This window comes from Vidua chalybeata, chromosome 5 (assembly GCF_026979565.1).
Source record: "Vidua chalybeata isolate OUT-0048 chromosome 5, bVidCha1 merged haplotype, whole genome shotgun sequence".
Lineage (NCBI taxonomy): Eukaryota > Metazoa > Chordata > Aves > Passeriformes > Viduidae > Vidua > Vidua chalybeata.
The window spans coordinates 18,189,540-18,206,722 of record NC_071534.1 but is presented as its reverse complement, the minus strand read 5'-3'; the positions used below and the strand labels follow the sequence as shown (position 1 = coordinate 18,206,722).

At 52.4% G+C, this 17,183-nt stretch overlaps 3 protein-coding genes across 7 annotated transcripts; 2 read left to right on the top strand and 1 right to left on the bottom strand.

Moving 5' to 3' along the window:
- Positions 1 to 3,043: 3,043 nt before the first annotated feature.
- On the bottom strand, positions 3,044 to 7,083 carry NAGA (alpha-N-acetylgalactosaminidase). The gene is given in 9 exon segments (XM_053942511.1): positions 3,044 to 3,414; positions 3,674 to 3,817; positions 4,039 to 4,236; positions 4,706 to 4,867; positions 5,530 to 5,624; positions 5,906 to 6,083; positions 6,227 to 6,401; positions 6,766 to 6,966; positions 6,968 to 7,083. Coding segments are annotated over 9 exon segments (1,452 nt in total). The 3' UTR covers positions 3,044 to 3,231.
- Positions 4,153 to 13,898, top strand: PHETA2 (PH domain containing endocytic trafficking adaptor 2). Of its 5 annotated transcripts, none has more exons than XM_053942532.1 (2): positions 4,153 to 4,276; positions 8,459 to 13,898. In XM_053942532.1, the coding sequence occupies exon 2, from the start codon at positions 9,104 to 9,106 to the stop codon at positions 9,914 to 9,916; it is 813 nt and encodes a 270-aa protein (XP_053798507.1). In that variant the 5' UTR covers positions 4,153 to 4,276; positions 8,459 to 9,103; the 3' UTR covers positions 9,917 to 13,898. The 5 variants fall into 5 exon arrangements, with proteins under 5 accessions (XP_053798507.1, XP_053798506.1, XP_053798508.1 ...); XM_053942531.1 differs by lacking the exon at positions 4,153 to 4,276 and adding an exon at positions 6,420 to 6,457; XM_053942533.1 differs by lacking the exon at positions 4,153 to 4,276 and adding an exon at positions 7,016 to 7,053.
- An 86-nt stretch (positions 13,899 to 13,984) lies between these two features.
- On the top strand, positions 13,985 to 16,688 carry SMDT1 (single-pass membrane protein with aspartate rich tail 1). The gene is made up of 3 exons (XM_053942550.1): positions 13,985 to 14,330; positions 14,888 to 15,028; positions 16,392 to 16,688. Exons 1-2 carry the CDS (start codon positions 14,175 to 14,177, stop codon positions 15,023 to 15,025), a joined length of 294 nt encoding a protein of 97 aa, XP_053798525.1. The 5' UTR covers positions 13,985 to 14,174; the 3' UTR covers positions 15,026 to 15,028; positions 16,392 to 16,688.
- Positions 16,689 to 17,183: the final 495 nt, after the last annotated feature.

Below are 17,183 nucleotides of genomic sequence, written 5' to 3'. Positions count from 1 at the left end.
TACTTTGTTACACATATCAGGGCGCATTCCTCACTTCCAGGGTTTTTGGCAGAAGGGAATGCTCGCGCAGATAAGCTCACGATGCCCATCTTACAGACATTGCCAGACATTTTTGAGCAAGCAAAATTGAGCCATGCATTCTTCCATCAAAATGCTCAAGCATTGATGGAATCCTTTCGCCTTTCAAAAAGCCAGGCGAAGGAAATCATCAGTGCTTGCCCAGATTGTCAACTTGTGCAGCCACCTGCATCCACAGGAGCAGTCAATCCAAGAGGATTGCAAAGTCTCCAGCTGTGGCAAATTGATGTCACAAAATACCCATCTTTTGGGCGGCTCAAAAACATCCATGTTTCAGTTGACACATTCTCAGGGGCAACATTTGCATCATTACATACAGGGGAAACCGCAGAACATGCCTGCAGACACTTTTTACAAGCATTTGCATCATTAGGGGTGCCACAAGAAATAAAAACAGATAATGGACCAACCTACACAGGCAAAGTGCTTGACAGATTCTTAAAAAGATGGGGAGTCAAACACATTTTCGGTATTCCTCATTCTCCCACAGGTCAAGCAATCATTGAAAGAACACATCATACCCTGAAATCCCTTTTGGATAAACAGAAAAGGGGGGAGGCAGGTGCAACACCTTATATGCGGTTGAACAAAGCTCTGTATGTGTTGAATTTTTTAAATGGCTCTTTCTCAGAGCCCACTCCACCAATTATCAGGCACTTCACGAACAACACGCAAGCAAAGCTAAGGGAAAATCCTTTAGTTCTGATCCGAAACCCAGAGACAGGACAAATCGAAGGCCCATTCACATTAATCACTTGGGGCAAGGGTTTCGCTTGTGTCTCCACAGGGCGAGGGCTGAAGTGGGTGTCAGCAAGGCACGTGAAACCTTACCGGGTGCAGACGCAAGCGGACGCAGATCCAAGAAGCAAAGACACAGGCACGCAAACGAAGGCAGACAACGGCGCTGCAAACATCTCATCAGACAACGATTGACAACTCAGAGACTTGGGGTTCTTCTTGGGACTCGAGTGTCATTCGGGTGTTGCTGCACTGCAAGGTTTCTCACAGAGAGTGAGGACATGGGCATGGGGTTCAGACAGATAGTGTTCATGTGCTTCATTCTTTTGCCTGTTGCCATGAGCAATAGGGCACATTTTCCCATGAGACAGCCAAAGGGAAATGTGTGGGAAACTTTAGCAAAGGCAGCAGGTCTGGACAGCATTTGTCTGACTCATTCAAGGCCAGGGAAACCATTCTCGACATGTTTGGTAGGTGTGCCGGTGAAGGAATGGCCGATCCCAAAGAACATCCCTCCAAAGGTTCTGAAATCTTTTTCGGATCCTATGAAAGGATGGCATGTCTGGACACAGTTCATTCCTGTGGCTCATTTCGAACCCCAGGAATTGGACATCTTTGGGTCAACAAGAATGAAATTTTGCATCATATTCAACCCATCGGGAGTGACAGAGACAGATAACCACACGATAGATGTCACTCCAAACCAGCTCTTTTACAGAAATGCATCATCCTGGTGCAATTACACCAAGATGATGAGCAAACTATCCCTCCAAAATCCAGCCGTTTTACCAAAAGGAATTTTCTTGATTTGTGGGGACAGAATTTGGCCTGCTATCCCTGCAAAAATCAGGGGCGGTCCATGCAGCATTGGAGAACTCTCATTGATAACACCCAATTTGAAAATTTTGAGGGAACAGTCACACAGGAAAATAAGATCCATTGAACAATATGGCCCAAATTGTGATGATGAGGTTTATACCTGGAACAAGGCTCGGAGAATTGCAGTAGCAATTTTCTCACCCCAAGCAGCATCGGGGGTGGCCTTGACACAATTGGACCACATGGCGTGTTGGTTGAGCAAACACACTCGTGCCATTTCCTCTGCACTGAGCGACATGTTAACAGATATCGACAGTGCGAGACAAGCAACACTTCAGAACAGGGCGGCAATTGATTATTTGCTGCTATCACACGGACATGGGTGTGAAGAATTTGAGGGAATGTGCTGCATGAACTTGTCTGATCATTCGAAATCTATCCATGAAAACATAAAACAAATGCAAAATAACATCAACAAATTGCAAAAGGTTACAGGATCATGGTGGGATGACTTCATCAACCTTTTTAGTCTCTCACCATTGTGGAGGGAGCTTTTGAAGATAGCATTTTATATTCTTACAGGGTTTCTAGTTCTCCTGCTTGTTCTGCCGTGCATTTTTCTATGCACTCGGCGGGTCATGGACAAAGTGGCAAGACAGGTCTTCTTGGTGCAAACAGGAGGGGGAGATGTCGGAACCCAAGGTGTCCCTCAGACACTCTTGGATGTTCTGGGCCCAGGGCAGAAGCCTCTGAGACCCTGGCAGGCGGCCAGGGACCCCTGTGGTCTTGAGCTTGACCCATAGAACAATTTACCAACCTTGCAGGAAGAACAAGAAATCACAAAAGTTTAGATATTATAATAGAAGTAGTCACAAAGTGAAAGGTAGGATTTTTGAGTGCTGTACAGGGGGGTTTTAGGCCTTGTACAGGGGGGTCTGAGTTTTGTACACGGGGGTCAGAGGTTCTAAGATGGAGGGATTTGGGCGTGCCCTGTCCTCCTTCTTTCTTCTTCCTATTCTCCATGTTCTTGGTGGTGTTGGCACTCACAGATTGGTTTAGAGTAGAAAGTCACTGTTCAACATAGGTAGTAGGCATTGGGAAAAAACTATAAACACCTAATACGTAATGTGTGATATAAAAGATGGCACCAGCCCCTCGGGGAGGAGAGACGGGGACAGCCAGAGACGGGGACAGCCGGAGACGGGGACAGACAGAGTCAGGGACAATGTCAGGGAGTCTGTGTGCCTTGAGATAATATGCAATAAACTGCCTTGAGACCGGACGACTGAAGACTACTGAGTCTTTCTTTGAAGGCACGGGTTGGAGGAGAGACTTTACCACCATCCGGAGTCACCCAAATCCGGGGAAGACTCCGGCACTGAGGCACTATGCTCTGCACACCCTTAGGCAATGGGTAACAAGAATTCCTTGTTTACGCAGATGGAGCAGACTTTGTCAAGCTGGTACCCAGGGGATGGTCACTGCCCAGCATTGCTGGGCTCAGCAGCAAAAGGCACTTGTGCAGTGAAGAACCACATGCTTTGGAGTCTCACAGCTCACCCTGGCACTGGTCCACACCCCATCCACTGGGCCCTGTCACAGAAGGGCTGGGCGGTAACCCTCACCAGGGGCTTGTTGTCTGACAACATGCCAGGGTTGTACCGGGAGTGCCATGGGACGGAGATACCACATCACCACCCCCGAGGGGTTAATAACGACTGAGAAGTTGTCTGCTGTTTTTAAGGCTCCAACGATCTTCCCAGCATACACATCTTGTACCTGAAAGAGAGAGATGGAGCTACCAGCAATTCCAGACCTTTCATCTTGGGGTCCAGCTGTGGTCACGGACATGGAATAATGGGAAAGGGCACAGCAGTGGGCAACAGAAGACTGATCCAGTGGGCAGCTGCTACTTCATCCCAGAGGTATGGAGTGAGAGTACTCCCTCTCACCTCCCCAGAACGCATAGAGATACGGGAAGAGGGGGATCCATGTGCCATGGGACTGCCCTGCTATGCACTGTGTCAGTGGGGCTCACCTCATACACAGCATCCTCAGGGAAGTGGAGCTTGGCCAGGCTGGTGGTGTAGCGGATGGGCATATCTGTCCTCCGGCTAAAGAACACAAGAGCGCTGGCAGCCTGGGACAGTGGGCGCAGAAACACCTCGATGTGGGATTTCTCCTAGGGGTGGGGATAGGTGGGTGAGGCAGAGTTGCTAGGAGCAGCGTAACTTCTCACTTTGCCTTGTGGGGCTGCTACACCAGCAGGCCCACAACTCCCACAGCTCTCTTGCTCCTGTTTCTCTGCATTGCTTCCCTCTCCCTCCTTATTTTGATGCCCTGTGCTACTTCTGTCTGTTCTCTCTGTCTGCAGATGCTTCTGCATCTGCTTTCCCCCCTAACCTTGACAATTCTGCGCCCCTGGATTCCCAGGGGATCCTGATTGATCTGGATCATCAGGCGGTTCTGCAGGATCTCCTTGGCCCTGGGGGAGATGGTGCGGAGATCAGTGGACATGAGGAGCGGAGCTGCCATCACTGTCCACAAAGCCATTTGGGAGCGTGACTGCTCATAGCTAAGGCCGAAGTTTCCAATGATGAGCTGGAGGGAGATAGTGAAAAGATGGAAGAAGCAGAAAAAGGTTAGAAACTTGTCTTCTTGACACCCGTGGTGATGCTGCTTCCTGCTGGGAGGGAAGGCACAAGGGAAACCTCACACACACTTTTGCTTCCCCTTAAGTAGTCCACCACTGCCGGAGAGATCTCATCCCTGCTAGCAACATACACTCAAATGCACTCATTAACACCCTTTGTTTCACCACTATTTGCCCTCAGGCTGTGCAGGGAAGGACAAGAACACCTGAAGAACTTGAGAGGTAAATTCAAGTGGTGAAGGGTTCATGGCAACCACTGTGGTTTTTCCCACAGCTTAGCCAAGGGCAACACCAGCTTTGCCTCTGCAGCAACAGGGCTCCGGCTCCTGGAGCTCTTCCTTTGTCCTGCCCCTAGAAGAGGATCCCTGGAGATCCTCATCCCCAGACAGAGTCAAAGCACCCATCACCCAGCCACACCATGTCCGGGTCATTCCAGTGACCGGGGCCAGCTGCTGGCTGCAGCACGTCCTGGTTTGTGAAGAACCAGTCCACGATGGAAAGTACGCTGTCCCAGGAGTCCTGGATGTCGTCATAGTTACGCCACAGGTTGCAGATCTCTGCCAGGATGGTGTAGTTCACCTGACAAGGAGAACAGTGTCAGGCAGGAGAGGAAAAAGAACAGTTCTGCAAGGTGGGGCAGGCAAGGGCAGCACTGTTGAATTGTTGAGAGCTGCACTGTCCAGCAAGTGTGTAAAAGACAGAGGAATCTGGAGAAGAGCAAGGAGGCAAGACAGAGTCATATCCCACTATGTCTGGGCACACCCCAGTACTATAGGATGTCTGGCAAAACAACCACAGAGGCCATGGGGAAATCTGATAACCTATCAGCTACAAGAATGAGAGCAGCTCAGGACTGACTCAAAAAGTGAAAGAGGAAATATGTGAGAGTAACCAATTCTCAAGAAACATATACTAGGAAGATAATCCTATTTGAAGCACTGAAACCAGACAGGACTGTCTCACAAGAAGACTGTCAGGACCAACCCCACACCATCTGATTAGGGTGGTGAGGATACACTCCAGAGCCTTCTTCCCACAAACTCCCATCACCTAGCCATATTGGGACCCCCAAGCATCCCTGGGTGCCTGGCAGGAAGGCCACATTACCTCTGGGACCTGCAGCACCATCCAGGGATGAAAAAATTAAGTGGAGTGTAACACCCTGCTCCTGGTGCTCCAGCAAGAGCTCCTCCAGGGCACAGGGGACACGGGAACTTGCCAAAAGATAGGAAAACCCATACCTTGGGGGGAAGACCCCCCTGATATGCTGGCCAGCTGCATGAGTAGACAATGGGGCGGCCTGTGGCGTTCAAGGCCCTCGCCATTTCTGGGTATCCTTAGGGAGAGAAGATGACAACCAGTGAAGGGGGTGGCTGGCAGCAGCCCATGTCCCAGTAGCAGCCTTTGTCCCAGCCCACCCAGCAAGGGGAAGAGATATGGGAAGGATAGCTTCCTTCCTTACACCAGCTCCAGGGCACACCGACTCCTGCCTCTTTTCCCAACAGTTGCAATAGGAGGCACAAGGAAAGAACTGGCCAGCCCAGTGTTGCTGCAGAGGGCCAGCTGCCCCATCCCAAGCAGCAGGGAGAGGAATGCCAGAGGCTGGTGAACTTTTACCCTTTGCCTGCTCCTCTGCGGACGAGTAGCACCCATCCAGCTTCAGCATGTCCACACCCCACGCTGCAAAGGTCTGGGCATCCTGCTTCACATTTTCCAACATGGTGCCTGGGTAGCCCCCACAGGTGAAGATGCCCAGGTCACCATAAATGCCCAGCTTCAGGCCCCTGGCATGGACCTGTGAGGAGAACAGAGCTGCAAGGAGCAAGTGAAGGGAATCCAGGGTGTCTCCCAGGTACCAGCATCCTCTTTTCCTTCCCAGCTCTCCCACCATACTGGCATGGGGACAGAGATCCCCAGTGGCCCCCAGCAGGCACTCACATAGTCAGCCAGAGCCTTAATTCCACTGGGGAATCTCTTGGGGTCGGGAACCAGCTGTCCGGCCACATCCCGCTGCTTGGCAGCCCAGCAGTCATCAATGTTGATGTACTCGTAGCCCAGCTCCCTCCAACCATCCTCTGCCAGCCGGTCTGCCATCTCGAAGAAGAGCTGCTCACTGTGGATTGAGGAGGCATGGCAGGCTGAGACCCTGCGACCCTTGTGCCTCAGCAGGTGAGGTAGGCAAAGGGATTTGGGGGTTAACTGGGGGCTCCGGAGGGCTGGTCCGGGCCATAGGAGGGTTTCCAGCGCTCCCATTTAAATCCTATCCGTCTTTATTGACCTCACCGAGGGGGAAGCGTTTCCCCGACTGCCCGAAAAGCCTGCCCATATCCTTCAGCTCTGGGGGCTCTTCGGCCCAGCACCGGGGCGTCTGAGCCTCCCGCCTGCCATGCACCATCCACCCCGGGGTCCCAGGGACGCAGACGGTGCCAGAGCCATCCCGCTCCTCAAGTTCGACCAGACCGCGCCCATCCACTGACCTGATGCAGTTGCGGGGATCCGCCTGGCAGTCCACGTTGCAGCGGAACCTCTCCCAGGACATCCAGCCCATGGGGGGAGTGCGCGCCAGCCCGTTCTCCAGGGCCACGGAGGGCAGCGCCAGGGCCAGGGCCAGGACCAGCGCGCTCGGTACCATCGCCTCCATCGCTGCCGCCGCGGCACAGAGCGGCTCCCCCGGCCCCGGCCCGGCCCCGCTCACATGATGCCGTCTGCATCAGCTGACTGACTGCCCACGCCTCCCGCCCGCCCGCAGCCACCGCGCCCCGCCGGTACTGCAGCCCACAGCCGTGCCAGTCCATTAATATCGCTCCCCCAGCTGCACCCCACTGCTGCTGCACCCCGTGGCCGGTGCCCATCAGCACTGCGCCCAGCCCGTACTGCACCCCATTGCAGCACCCCGTTGCTGGCACCCTGTCACCGCCGCCCCTGTGCCAGCTGCACCCCAACAGTGACTCTGGGAGCGGGGGATTTAGGTCCCCCCCAGGTTGCGACCCTGCAGAGGTGTCGGGCTGAGCGAAGGGGTGCGGGAGGACGCGGCTCCGGTCCGGCTGCGGTGTCCCCGGCCCCCCCGCTCCCCCCTGGCCGCCGGCGGGGCGGTGCTGCCGGCGCGGCGGGACGGCCCCGGCGGCCGTAGGAGCCTTCCCCCGCCCGGCCGCGGCAGGGCCGGGCTGCCCCGCACCGCCGAGCAGCAGCGGCCGGAGGTGAGCCGGGCCGGGCAGGGGCCGGGGTCCCGCCGTCGCAGGGGAGGCGCTGGGCAGTGTCCAGGTGGCGCCGGGACCGGGCCGGGACAGGGCGGCGGCGGGGCGGGAGCGGCCGCGGGGCCGCGGGGGTCGCAGGCACGCGACGAACTCACACACGGAGGGGCGCAGGCACACACACACAGACACGCAGCCCCATTGCACAGGCGTGCGCCCGCACACAAAGACACAGAGCCCAGCACGGCACACGTGGGACCCCCACAGCCCCCTCGCGTCACGGCCGGCCTGGGCCGCCCCTGCTCTCCGCAGCCTGAGTGTGCCTGGCTGGAAGCTCCCCAGGGCAGAGCGCCTCCAGGGAACAGCCTTTCCTTGTGTCTGATCGGGGTCTTGGGCATTTTTCAACTGGGGTCCGTGCCCCCATGTCCTCAGCTGTGCCCCACAAGTCCTGATGGGAGAGAAGGGCTCCGGGAGGGATTCTGGAAGTTGCTCAGCAGTGGGGAGCTCCTAGCACCCAAGTCTGTCCTGGGAGTGGTGGCTGTGGTTTGTTTTCTGCATATTTCTATGTGTAGAGTTTTAGCGGTTGGAAATCCTTTGGCAATTGAACATTCTACAAAGGTTGTGCTTGCTCTGTCCTTCAAGGCATTGTCCTCCTTGACTTGCTGAGTCGCCTGCTAAAGGGCCTCCACAAATAGGGCAGTGACAGCCTCTGCAAAACATTTCTTTTTTTTCCTTTAATAAACCCAAAACAAACCCAGGAGCTAGAAAACAAACCCACAGGAGCACTGGCCTGAGCTGGGATAGGACTCAGGCTTTGGAGCAAGTGCATGTTCCCCCAGTTTTGCTATCCCAGTTTCCAGTGCAGCTTGCCTGCACTGAGGACCCTGGATGTCTGAGGTGGGAGTGACACAGGTCTTAGCTCTCAGTCCCAAACTGTTCTGGTTCATAACTCCTTCTTCATCCTTTTCCTCCAACAAAGGATGGTACTCATCACGCTGAAGCCTCGGACACCCTCAGCTAGGGAGCAGCCTGGCCAAGGAAGACAGCGAGGGTTTGCAGTCTGACCTGCACAGCTGGTACGGCACCTTGCACCCCACTGCTGGTGAACCTGCTGGAGCTGGGAGTTCTGCTGCCAGGAGGGCTGGTGGGGGTGGGTGGTCCTGCATGGAGACGGAGTAGGGAAAGGGGACAGAAATGTAAGTTCCGGAGCCCTTGGGTCTGAAACACTCTCCTTATTCTGCCTTCTAATAGAGAGCAAAATGAGTGCCTTGCAGGCAGAGAGGCAAATTTCTTTGATGTGCCCCATTAAAAACCAGCAAAGTAGGTCACTTGTGGAATAAGAAATGAAACAGCCGTGTTGGCATTCGCAGGGAAGGCAGGTGTCTGGGTGGTGAGGCTCTGGTAATGACCTCTTCTTTGCAGCAGTGAGGATCCAGTCTGCCCTTTGTAGGGGTACCTGCTGGGTTAGACACTGTCCTGTGTCGGTGGCTGCTGGAGTAGGGGCTGCAGGAGTGGCTGCTTTTCCCTGGGAGCAGGATCTAGCCTCTTCTGGTGGGGCCAGTGACATGCTCCTCACACCAAGACAACCTCTTCCCCCTCTCTTCCTCTGCTCCTAGGTGGGGCGATGAAGCTGAATGAGCGGAGCGTGGCCCACTACGCCACCTGTGACTCGCCTGCCGACCACACCGGCTTTCTGCGCAAACGGGTGGAGCGGCACCACCACCATGGCCACCACCATGGCACCTCCTACCAGCGCCGTTGGTTCGTCCTCAAGGGCAACCTCCTCTTCTACTTTGAGGAGCGGGAGAGCCGGGAGCCCGTGGGACTGGTGGTCCTGGAGGGCTGCACCGTGGAGCTGTGCGAGGCCGCTGAGGAGTTCGCCTTTGCCATCCGCTTTGATGACGCTGGTGCCAGGGCTTATGTGCTGGTGGCTGACGGGCAGGCTGCCATGGAGGCCTGGGTGAAGGCGCTCTCACGTGCCAGCTTTGACTACATGCGGCTGGTGGTAAGGGAGCTGGAGAAGCAGCTGGAGGAGGCCTGCAAGAGCTTGGCCGCTTGCCGTAAGTCTCCACAAAGATCCTCCTCCTCTGGCAGGAAGAGGCATCTCTCCAACCCTGCCTTGCAGCCTCTCCAGGAGAAGCCCACCACCCTGGAGAATGGCTACTCCACATGGAGTAGTGGTGGATGTGTCGCCGGTGGAGCCACCTGCACTGACCATGATGGGGGGCAAACAAAGCCCCCGCCCCTGCCTCCACGCCGGCGCTCGGGCGCCAGCAGTGCCACAGGATCCCCGGCACCTGGCCTCTCACCAGCCATGCTGGAGAGCCCAGTGCCACCGGAAACCATCTGCTTCTCCAAGCTGCACAACTGGTACGGGCAGGAGATTGCAGTGCTGAGACGGGAGTGGCAGGAGAGGCAGAAGAGGGGACACCCGTGACTGGGGGCACAGGACACAAGTCACTGGCCAGCTGATGCCCAGCAGCCTGTTCTGCGTGCAGGAAGAGTGAAGCGAGGCACACTGCTTGCCCCCTGCCCTCATGAGTGGCTGTGTGTGTGATGTGTGTATGCTTCACTTGGGAGGGACTCAAATCTCCTCTGAACCTCACATTTAACTTCTATGAGGCTTTATACAGCCGGAGAGTGTGTAACACCAGGGGAGCCACCTTTACTTAAACTCTCTCTGCTGGAAATAGGAGCTGCCCAAATCAGCACATACGCAATGAACCTCAGCCAACAGGCCTGGCCATTTGCTGTGCTGACATGGTGGATGCTCTGGGTGTTTCATCCCCTACCTCTCCTTCACCACTTTTATTTCTTGTTTTGTTTTGTTTCTCAGTGTGGAAGTTTGCTTTTGGTCAGTGCTTATTACTTTCTGTGGTCTTGTGCCAATGTCCTTCTGCCTTTGTTCTTTTGCAGCAGATAAGGCTGGGCTCTTTTGAAGTGCCTCTGACAGGCCACTGGCCACGGCACATGCCTCCAGCCTTGCGCCTCTCTCACTACAGGACATGCGAGCCACTGCAGCTGTTGCTGGTCCAGCAGCTGGGGCTTTTGCATTGTTTTTTTTCTTTGATCTGCACTAACCCTTCTTTCAGCTAAATCCTTCAGGATGTGGATATCATGGTCTTGCAACTATCTCTTTGTGTGCTCATACTCGCAAGCTTGAAATGGAGACACAGAGCTTGGCCTGAAGCCACAGCAAGGACACCAGAAGCTCCCAGGGCTAATCTGGACTCTGTAAAGCGGTATCCAAGCTTGCTAATATCTCTGGCTCAAGGTTTCCCTGTTCCTATGCAGGGATGCTAAAGCCTCTTTGCCTGGGCAGGAGTAAATTTCTCAGCCTTTGCTTAGACCACAGCCCCTGCAAAGTGCCATACAGGGCTCAGTCAGCTCATTGGGCTGCTTGCCCAAGAGGGTGTCCAGAGCCACACTCCTGCAGGGCCTCTCTCAGTGTTGTGGCTCTGCCCAACTCCTGGCAGTGCTGTGCAGTTGGAGGAGAGGCTTTGAAGGGTGGGGAGGGAGAGAGACCAGGGGTCTCAAGAGGAGAATTGAAGGTGTGGGAGTGAGTTATAGGTGTTGGCAGTGTCTGAGCTGCCTCTCCAGTGTCAAAGCCATGTCGCTGCCTTCTATCAAGCCTGCACCTGGCCTGCAGCGCTTCCCTCTGATTTCATGTCAGCATTGCTTAGCTGATCTCTGCAGCACATCCTGTCCTCCCAGCGGGCTGGGAGGGCTGCAGGGAGGGCATGCCTGTCACGTCACTGTGGAAACAGACTTGTCCATCAGTAGGTCAGAAACCTTGGCCACAAAGCACACGGTACAAGTAGGTGGGTGCCAAGTCCAGGGACTAGAACACCCTTGGGATGGGGTTTAAAAATTTCCCTTATCTAGTTGCATGCTTCTAAAAACATTAAACCTGTTTTTATTGTCCTTTTTTTTTTTTTTTTTAAGAGATTTGCTAGGAAAGCAAAAACCCATTTTAGATCATGACTGGCTGGAACCTTTCTGGACTTAAACACACTCAGCTTCCTACTTTGCAATAGCCTGTAGAGATAGCCAATACAGAAATCAAATTAATTCTATTAACTCTTGGTGCCTTTTAAAATATGTCTCTGGTAGTTTTGGATTATGAGCTTCCAGCCTCCTGCCTAATTATGGCTCGATGGTACATTAGAGGAAATCAGATCTTAAATTAGATCTTACATATTACTTTGGGCAGTGAGAATGTCACCTTCACTTGTGAGTAACACAATCCAGTCCTCTCCAGTTTGTGGTTGTTTTACTTCACAGTAAGGGTCTTCAAGTTTGGGAGGATTATTTTTGTTCGGCTTTTGTGAAAACAGTTCAGAAAAATTGGGAGCAGGTGGCCATGGGGCAAGGCCCTGACTTCATCAGCAGCTTAGCTGGTTGGACATAGGGGCCATTTCTGCCTCCCTACCCTGCTGCTTGAAGAGTTCAGTACTGCAGCATTCCTGGCTGCAAATGTGTCCCTTTTCCCATGCCAGGACAGCAGCATCAGGGGATTGCACTACCTGGTGACTCCTTGCTATGAGCATGGGTATTTTGGGACCAAGGTCAAATTTGTCAAGCATTTTCCTGTGGTTATTTTTTTTTAAATGTAATACAGAGAGAATATTCCTGATGTCTCAGATTAACATAAAGCAGTATGAAAGACTCAACTTCCAAAACAAATCAAAATGTAGTAGTAGTTCCTACATGAGACCCAAGAATTGGGAATGACTTGAAAGGGAAGATAAATTAACAAAGCCAGTTCTGTCAGAACTGAAACTGAGACAGTATTATTCATTTAAGGGCAGTTTCACTTTTAAGAAGCTTAGTGTGTTTTAATAAGCCAGGATTGTGCTCGTAACACTGCTAAAGAGCTTATATTTAATGCTTTAATCTGTCCCATTCAAACGGCACAATTTCCACGCTACCTACCTTTGCTTAGTCCATATCCCAGCTAAATCCCACATCCTGCAAATGAGGCACTGAGCTCTGCTTTCCATCTGATCGCGTTTGAGTAATTTTGTGTTTTATTCTGCTGTGCTGACAAGAAATTGGCTGAAGCCTGATCCACATTTATGCTCAGCCCAGCCATCCATGCCTGGGCCTTTGCTAGGTCTCCAAAGCACTGTGTGACTTTGGAAGTGCTTGATCAGGGTTTCCTCACCATCCCACTGTTGTAGCAGCCATGTTGGAGACTTGCCCAAATTTGTGTGGGAGTACAGGTTTTTTTAATGACCACTGCCGCTTGCTTCGTTAGGTAGGAAGCACCTGAGTCCTGCACTGCCTCCTCAGAGTTGGAGGCTATCAAGCCAGCCCAGCTGAATTGGTTGTGCTAACAGTGCCTTTGAAGCAGCCTCCAGGCAGGAGGTCAGGATTTCAGCTTCCTGAGGTTGAACATTCAGCTGGCTAATGGAGCAGCCTGTCTGACATTCTGCAGGCAGAGATTGTTACTGGAAAGGCAGAGAGTTTTCACTGCACATAAAATAAGCAGCAAAATAAGACTGATTGCCAGCCAGGGTTTTTCTCCAGTTGTTCAGGTTTGGACTGTTTCACCTCCTGCCTCCACTTTCCCTTTTTATTTTTAAAAATAGAGAATGTCTATCTAAACAGGTTCCTAGGCAAAAGGGGAGCTGAACACTGAAGTTGAATGGGTACTTTTCTTAAAGTACTGAAGTAAGATCCTTTTCCTAAGAGTTTTCTTTAGTGCACAAGTGATGAGAGGAAGGTTCTAAAATTTAAAAGAAATTGAAAGAGGAAGGGCAGTTTTGACATGGCCTTTGTGAGCTGTGCTGGGAAGGGCTCCCAATCCTGCTAAAATAGTTGATTAAATACTTTTCTGAGGCTGGCATTTCAGATTTGAGCCCGTGATATATAATTTCTACACTTTTTTTTTTTTTTTTTTTTTTGTAAAACTGTGCTGTTTTCCACTGAGTCGAGGTGAAGAGTAACCTGTAGGTTTTACCCGTGGCCACTCTTAGCCATGTGGTGGACAATCATGACCAAGATCAGACATTTTGTGTTACAGTAGCGGCTGCACTAATAGTGCCTGGGGGAGCTACCCCTCAATGTTACCTCTCTCCGCTGCCTTTGCAGAGAAGCTGAAAAAAAAGCCCCACTGAAATGCACGGGGGCATCTTCCACCAGCACCAAATTGTGTTCTCTCCGCACAATAGCCTGGAAAACACTACGAGCGACTCCTGCCTTTCCAAGTGCTTCTATTTTAGGTAGGGCGTGTTCCTTTTTTTTTAGGAGATGGTTTTGCATGCGCCTTTGTTTTACACGCGGAACTTGTACTATACATTGCATTACACTATTTAGAGTTTGTTTTACACGCGGAACTTGTGTTACGCATCCCATTACATTGTTTAGAGTTTGTATTTTATGCCGCGAAGCCGAATAAACCGGTTTGATTTGTAGCCCGTGCGCTGTTAATGGAGCCGTGAAGCCCCCCGGCGTGTCTGCAGGGCCTGGCCATTCCCGCCCGGCCCGGTTCTCCCCTTATCGGGAGGTGGCGGGAGGCGGCCCGGGCCCTCTCTCCCTCCGTCCCCGCGGGGGCACCGAGAAACGCCCCCAGAGCCGGGGGGCGCGGTCTCGCCCCGCGCATGCGTAGTGCCGACATCGCAGCCTCTCCACAAGCCTCGCGAGATCCCAGGTGACGCCTGGGCTGGGCCGCGGCTCGGGGCACCGGGACGATGGCAGCGGCAGCCGGGCGGCTCCTGGCGGCGACCCTGGCTCGCTCGGGGCGTCCGGGCTGGGGTGAGCCGGGCAGGGCCCCGGCCGTGCCGCTGGTGCCCTCCCGGGGCGCCACCGTCACCCGCAGCGGCGCCATTTTGCCCAAGCCGGTTAAGGTGAGTGAGGGGCGAGCGGGCGGGGGCGGCAGCAACGGGCGGCAGCGGTGGCCAATCGGTGCAGCCGCAGCTGATGTGGGCGGGGCGGTAGTGGTGAGTGACAGTGCTTGGGGCCAATGAGCGGGGAACCGCGGGCGGGGATGCGGAAGCGCCGGGCAGCGGGAAGGAGACGGGAGCGGCCCCGCGAGCGTGCGGGGCTCACCGGGCCCGTGTCCCCCTCGCCCCCGAGCGAGGCAGCGCTGCGACGTAAGGGGGAGATCAGTACCCGCCTACGCACCGCCCTTTGTCACCGGCCACCGCCATCCCCTCCCTAAGCCATGGGTGTTCCCGTGGGCAGCCCCGGGCTGCCCACTCGCTGGTGCGGGAGTGTTTGTAACACTATAATACGATGATAAAGCGCGGTGCGCTGACCGGGGCTTGGCACTAGGGACGCAGATCGTTCTGCGGGCCGCTTCCCGGGCCCTCCGCGCGCCTGTGGAGCCGGGAGTGCGCCGGTTCAGCCAACGTGCGGCTTGCTTGGATGTAAAGATCCACTTTTTAAAATCGACTCCTTGCAGACGCCCTTCGGCCTCCTCAGAGTGTTCAGCGTCGTGATCCCTTTCCTGTATGTTGGTACTCAGATCAGTAAGAACTTTGCAGCCTTACTTGAAGAACATGATATCTTTGTCCCAGAGGATGATGACGACGATGATTAAAGGGTACGTCACTAACTACACCAGCAATCTAATTATTTCTGTTTCCCGTTTGCTTGGGGCAGGGAGGAGAATCCCAGACAAGGAAATACAGCCAGCAACAGCTTAAAAGATATACTTGTAGTTAAACACATGGTCATGGATATGCCTTTGGCTATGAACGTTTTTGTTTTGTACCAGAGTAGGCCAGCCTGGTATCTGTGCAATCTCCACGCCATGCATTTCTTAGAGACTGGGAAAAGTGATAGTGTTTTAGATCTTGCCAGCTGAATCAGAAATAAAATGTAGTCAATGAGGGTCTATACTGCAGACAACGGAGAGACTTCAGTGTTCCTACATTACACATCCAAAGAAGGACGACAGAGCTGCTCAGGGGTCTGAAGCACACCTGTTCTGAGGAGTGGCTGTGGGAGCTAGGGCTGTTTAGCCTGGTGAAAAGAAAGCTCAGGGGAGAGCTTATCACTCTCTACAACTACCTGAAAGGTGGCTGCAGCCAGGTAGGGTTCAGTCTCTTTTCCCAAGTAACAAGCAACAGGACAAGAGCAATAGCCTCAGGCTGTGCTAGGGGAGGTTTAGACTGGGTATTAGGAAACATTTCTTCAGGGAAAGGGTTGTCCAACATTGGAGCAGGCTGCCCAGGGAAGTGGTGGAGTCACACGCCCTGGAGGTATTTAAACGAGGTGCAGATGAGGCACTTCCGGATGTGGTTTAGCGGTGGACTTGGCAGTACTGGGTTAACAGCTGGGACTCAATGAACTTGAAGGTCTTTTCCAACCTAAACGATTCCATTATTTTGTTCTACTTGTTTACCTGTTTAAAAGTCTTCTCCTAACTCACAAAATGACTCTTTTAAAACAGAATCATGTACTGTCTGAAATTCTGATATAGGTGACCAATTTAAGAGCATTCTGGAACTCATCAGAACAAACTGTCTGCTGGGTGTTACAACACTGATCTCTGGAGTAGTTGAACCATTCAGACTCGTTGCAGAAAGGAAGAATGGAAATAATTCACCTTTATCTGCACTGTGCTATGCTTTCTACCATCTTCTATTATTCTGTTTAGTTAGTTCTTGTGTAAAGATTTGAGTTTGGGTGTTACTTGATTCTTTATAGAACAAAGAAACTGTTTTAGAGAAGTTGTTGTAAATAATGTAGATTTATAGTCAGTTTGGTGGATGTATTCCAGTTGATAAGGAGTTTTCCAGCATGCACTGTGCAGCTAAAAGCTAAGACTTAAAAGATTGCAAAGACTGCACTGGCCTGTTGTAAACTCCCTTTATGTAAACCCCATCTTGTTTAGTTTTGGGAGGAGGATGCAGAATACAGCACAGTAGTGTATCTCTAACAGCTTGTTTTTCTATTTGCAGCACTGGAACAGAGGAGCAGAAGGGAGAAAGCCATTGACAAAACAATGGTTCCAACATCTGTCACCTGTGTTTTGTCTTTCCTAAAGGGGACAGGGGGCTTTGTATCCCCTTTTGCCAGTGAGTGTCCTGCACATCTCTGTATGCTGGAAATCTGTAGATCAGGGTTGAAGGAAGTGCTTGATAGGCCCTGCGTCCTTGCACACACATGCTCACCTCATCAAAGACTGCTTGGAATGCCTTTAATTAGCAACATGGGAAACACTTTATAATTAAAGATCAAGAGATTGACATGTGCAACTTTGGTCCTCTGGGTTTTTTCTCTGTCTTAACCTTTCTATCTCTGTATGTCTGTTCCAGTAGGGAGGCTCTCCTCATGTTTCTCTTTTGAGTCCTTTCAGTAACTCAGTACTGATCTACAGGATATGTGGAATCCTTGGGGAAGCAGCAGCCCCACAACAAGCCCTGTTAAAGAGTGGAGTGCACACTGACAATGGCACTGTTCAACAACCTAGCAGCTGTATCTGATGGGGACTGTGGCATTAACTTCACCTCACTGAAGATGAAAGACAGTATTATCATCACAGAGTTAAAACTCTGAGCGGCTTTGGTAAAAGGTTGAGATTACAAGTTGCAAATGAATTTGCTCATGTGCTTTATAACATTTAATCTGAATACTGGCTCCAAGTTTCTAATATTTCCTAGGTAGTTCAGTACTTCCTTCTGAAAGAGCCTTAAGGTATTTGTTTTCTTCACTGTATGAACTTCAACTCCTTTTTTCATAAAAGTGTTTGC

Bases quoted from the DNA above. Each gene is read 5' to 3' on its own strand.
- PHETA2 (XM_053942532.1), top strand. From the start codon at position 9,104: ATGAAGCTGAATGAGCGGAGCGTGGCCCACTACGCCACCTGTGACTCG.
- SMDT1 (XM_053942550.1), top strand. From the start codon at position 14,175: ATGGCAGCGGCAGCCGGGCGGCTCCTGGCGGCGACCCTGGCTCGCTCG. The intron at 14,331-14,887 runs GTGAGTGAGGGG...GACTCCTTGCAG, and splicing joins TTTTGCCCAAGCCGGTTAAG to ACGCCCTTCGGCCTCCTCAG.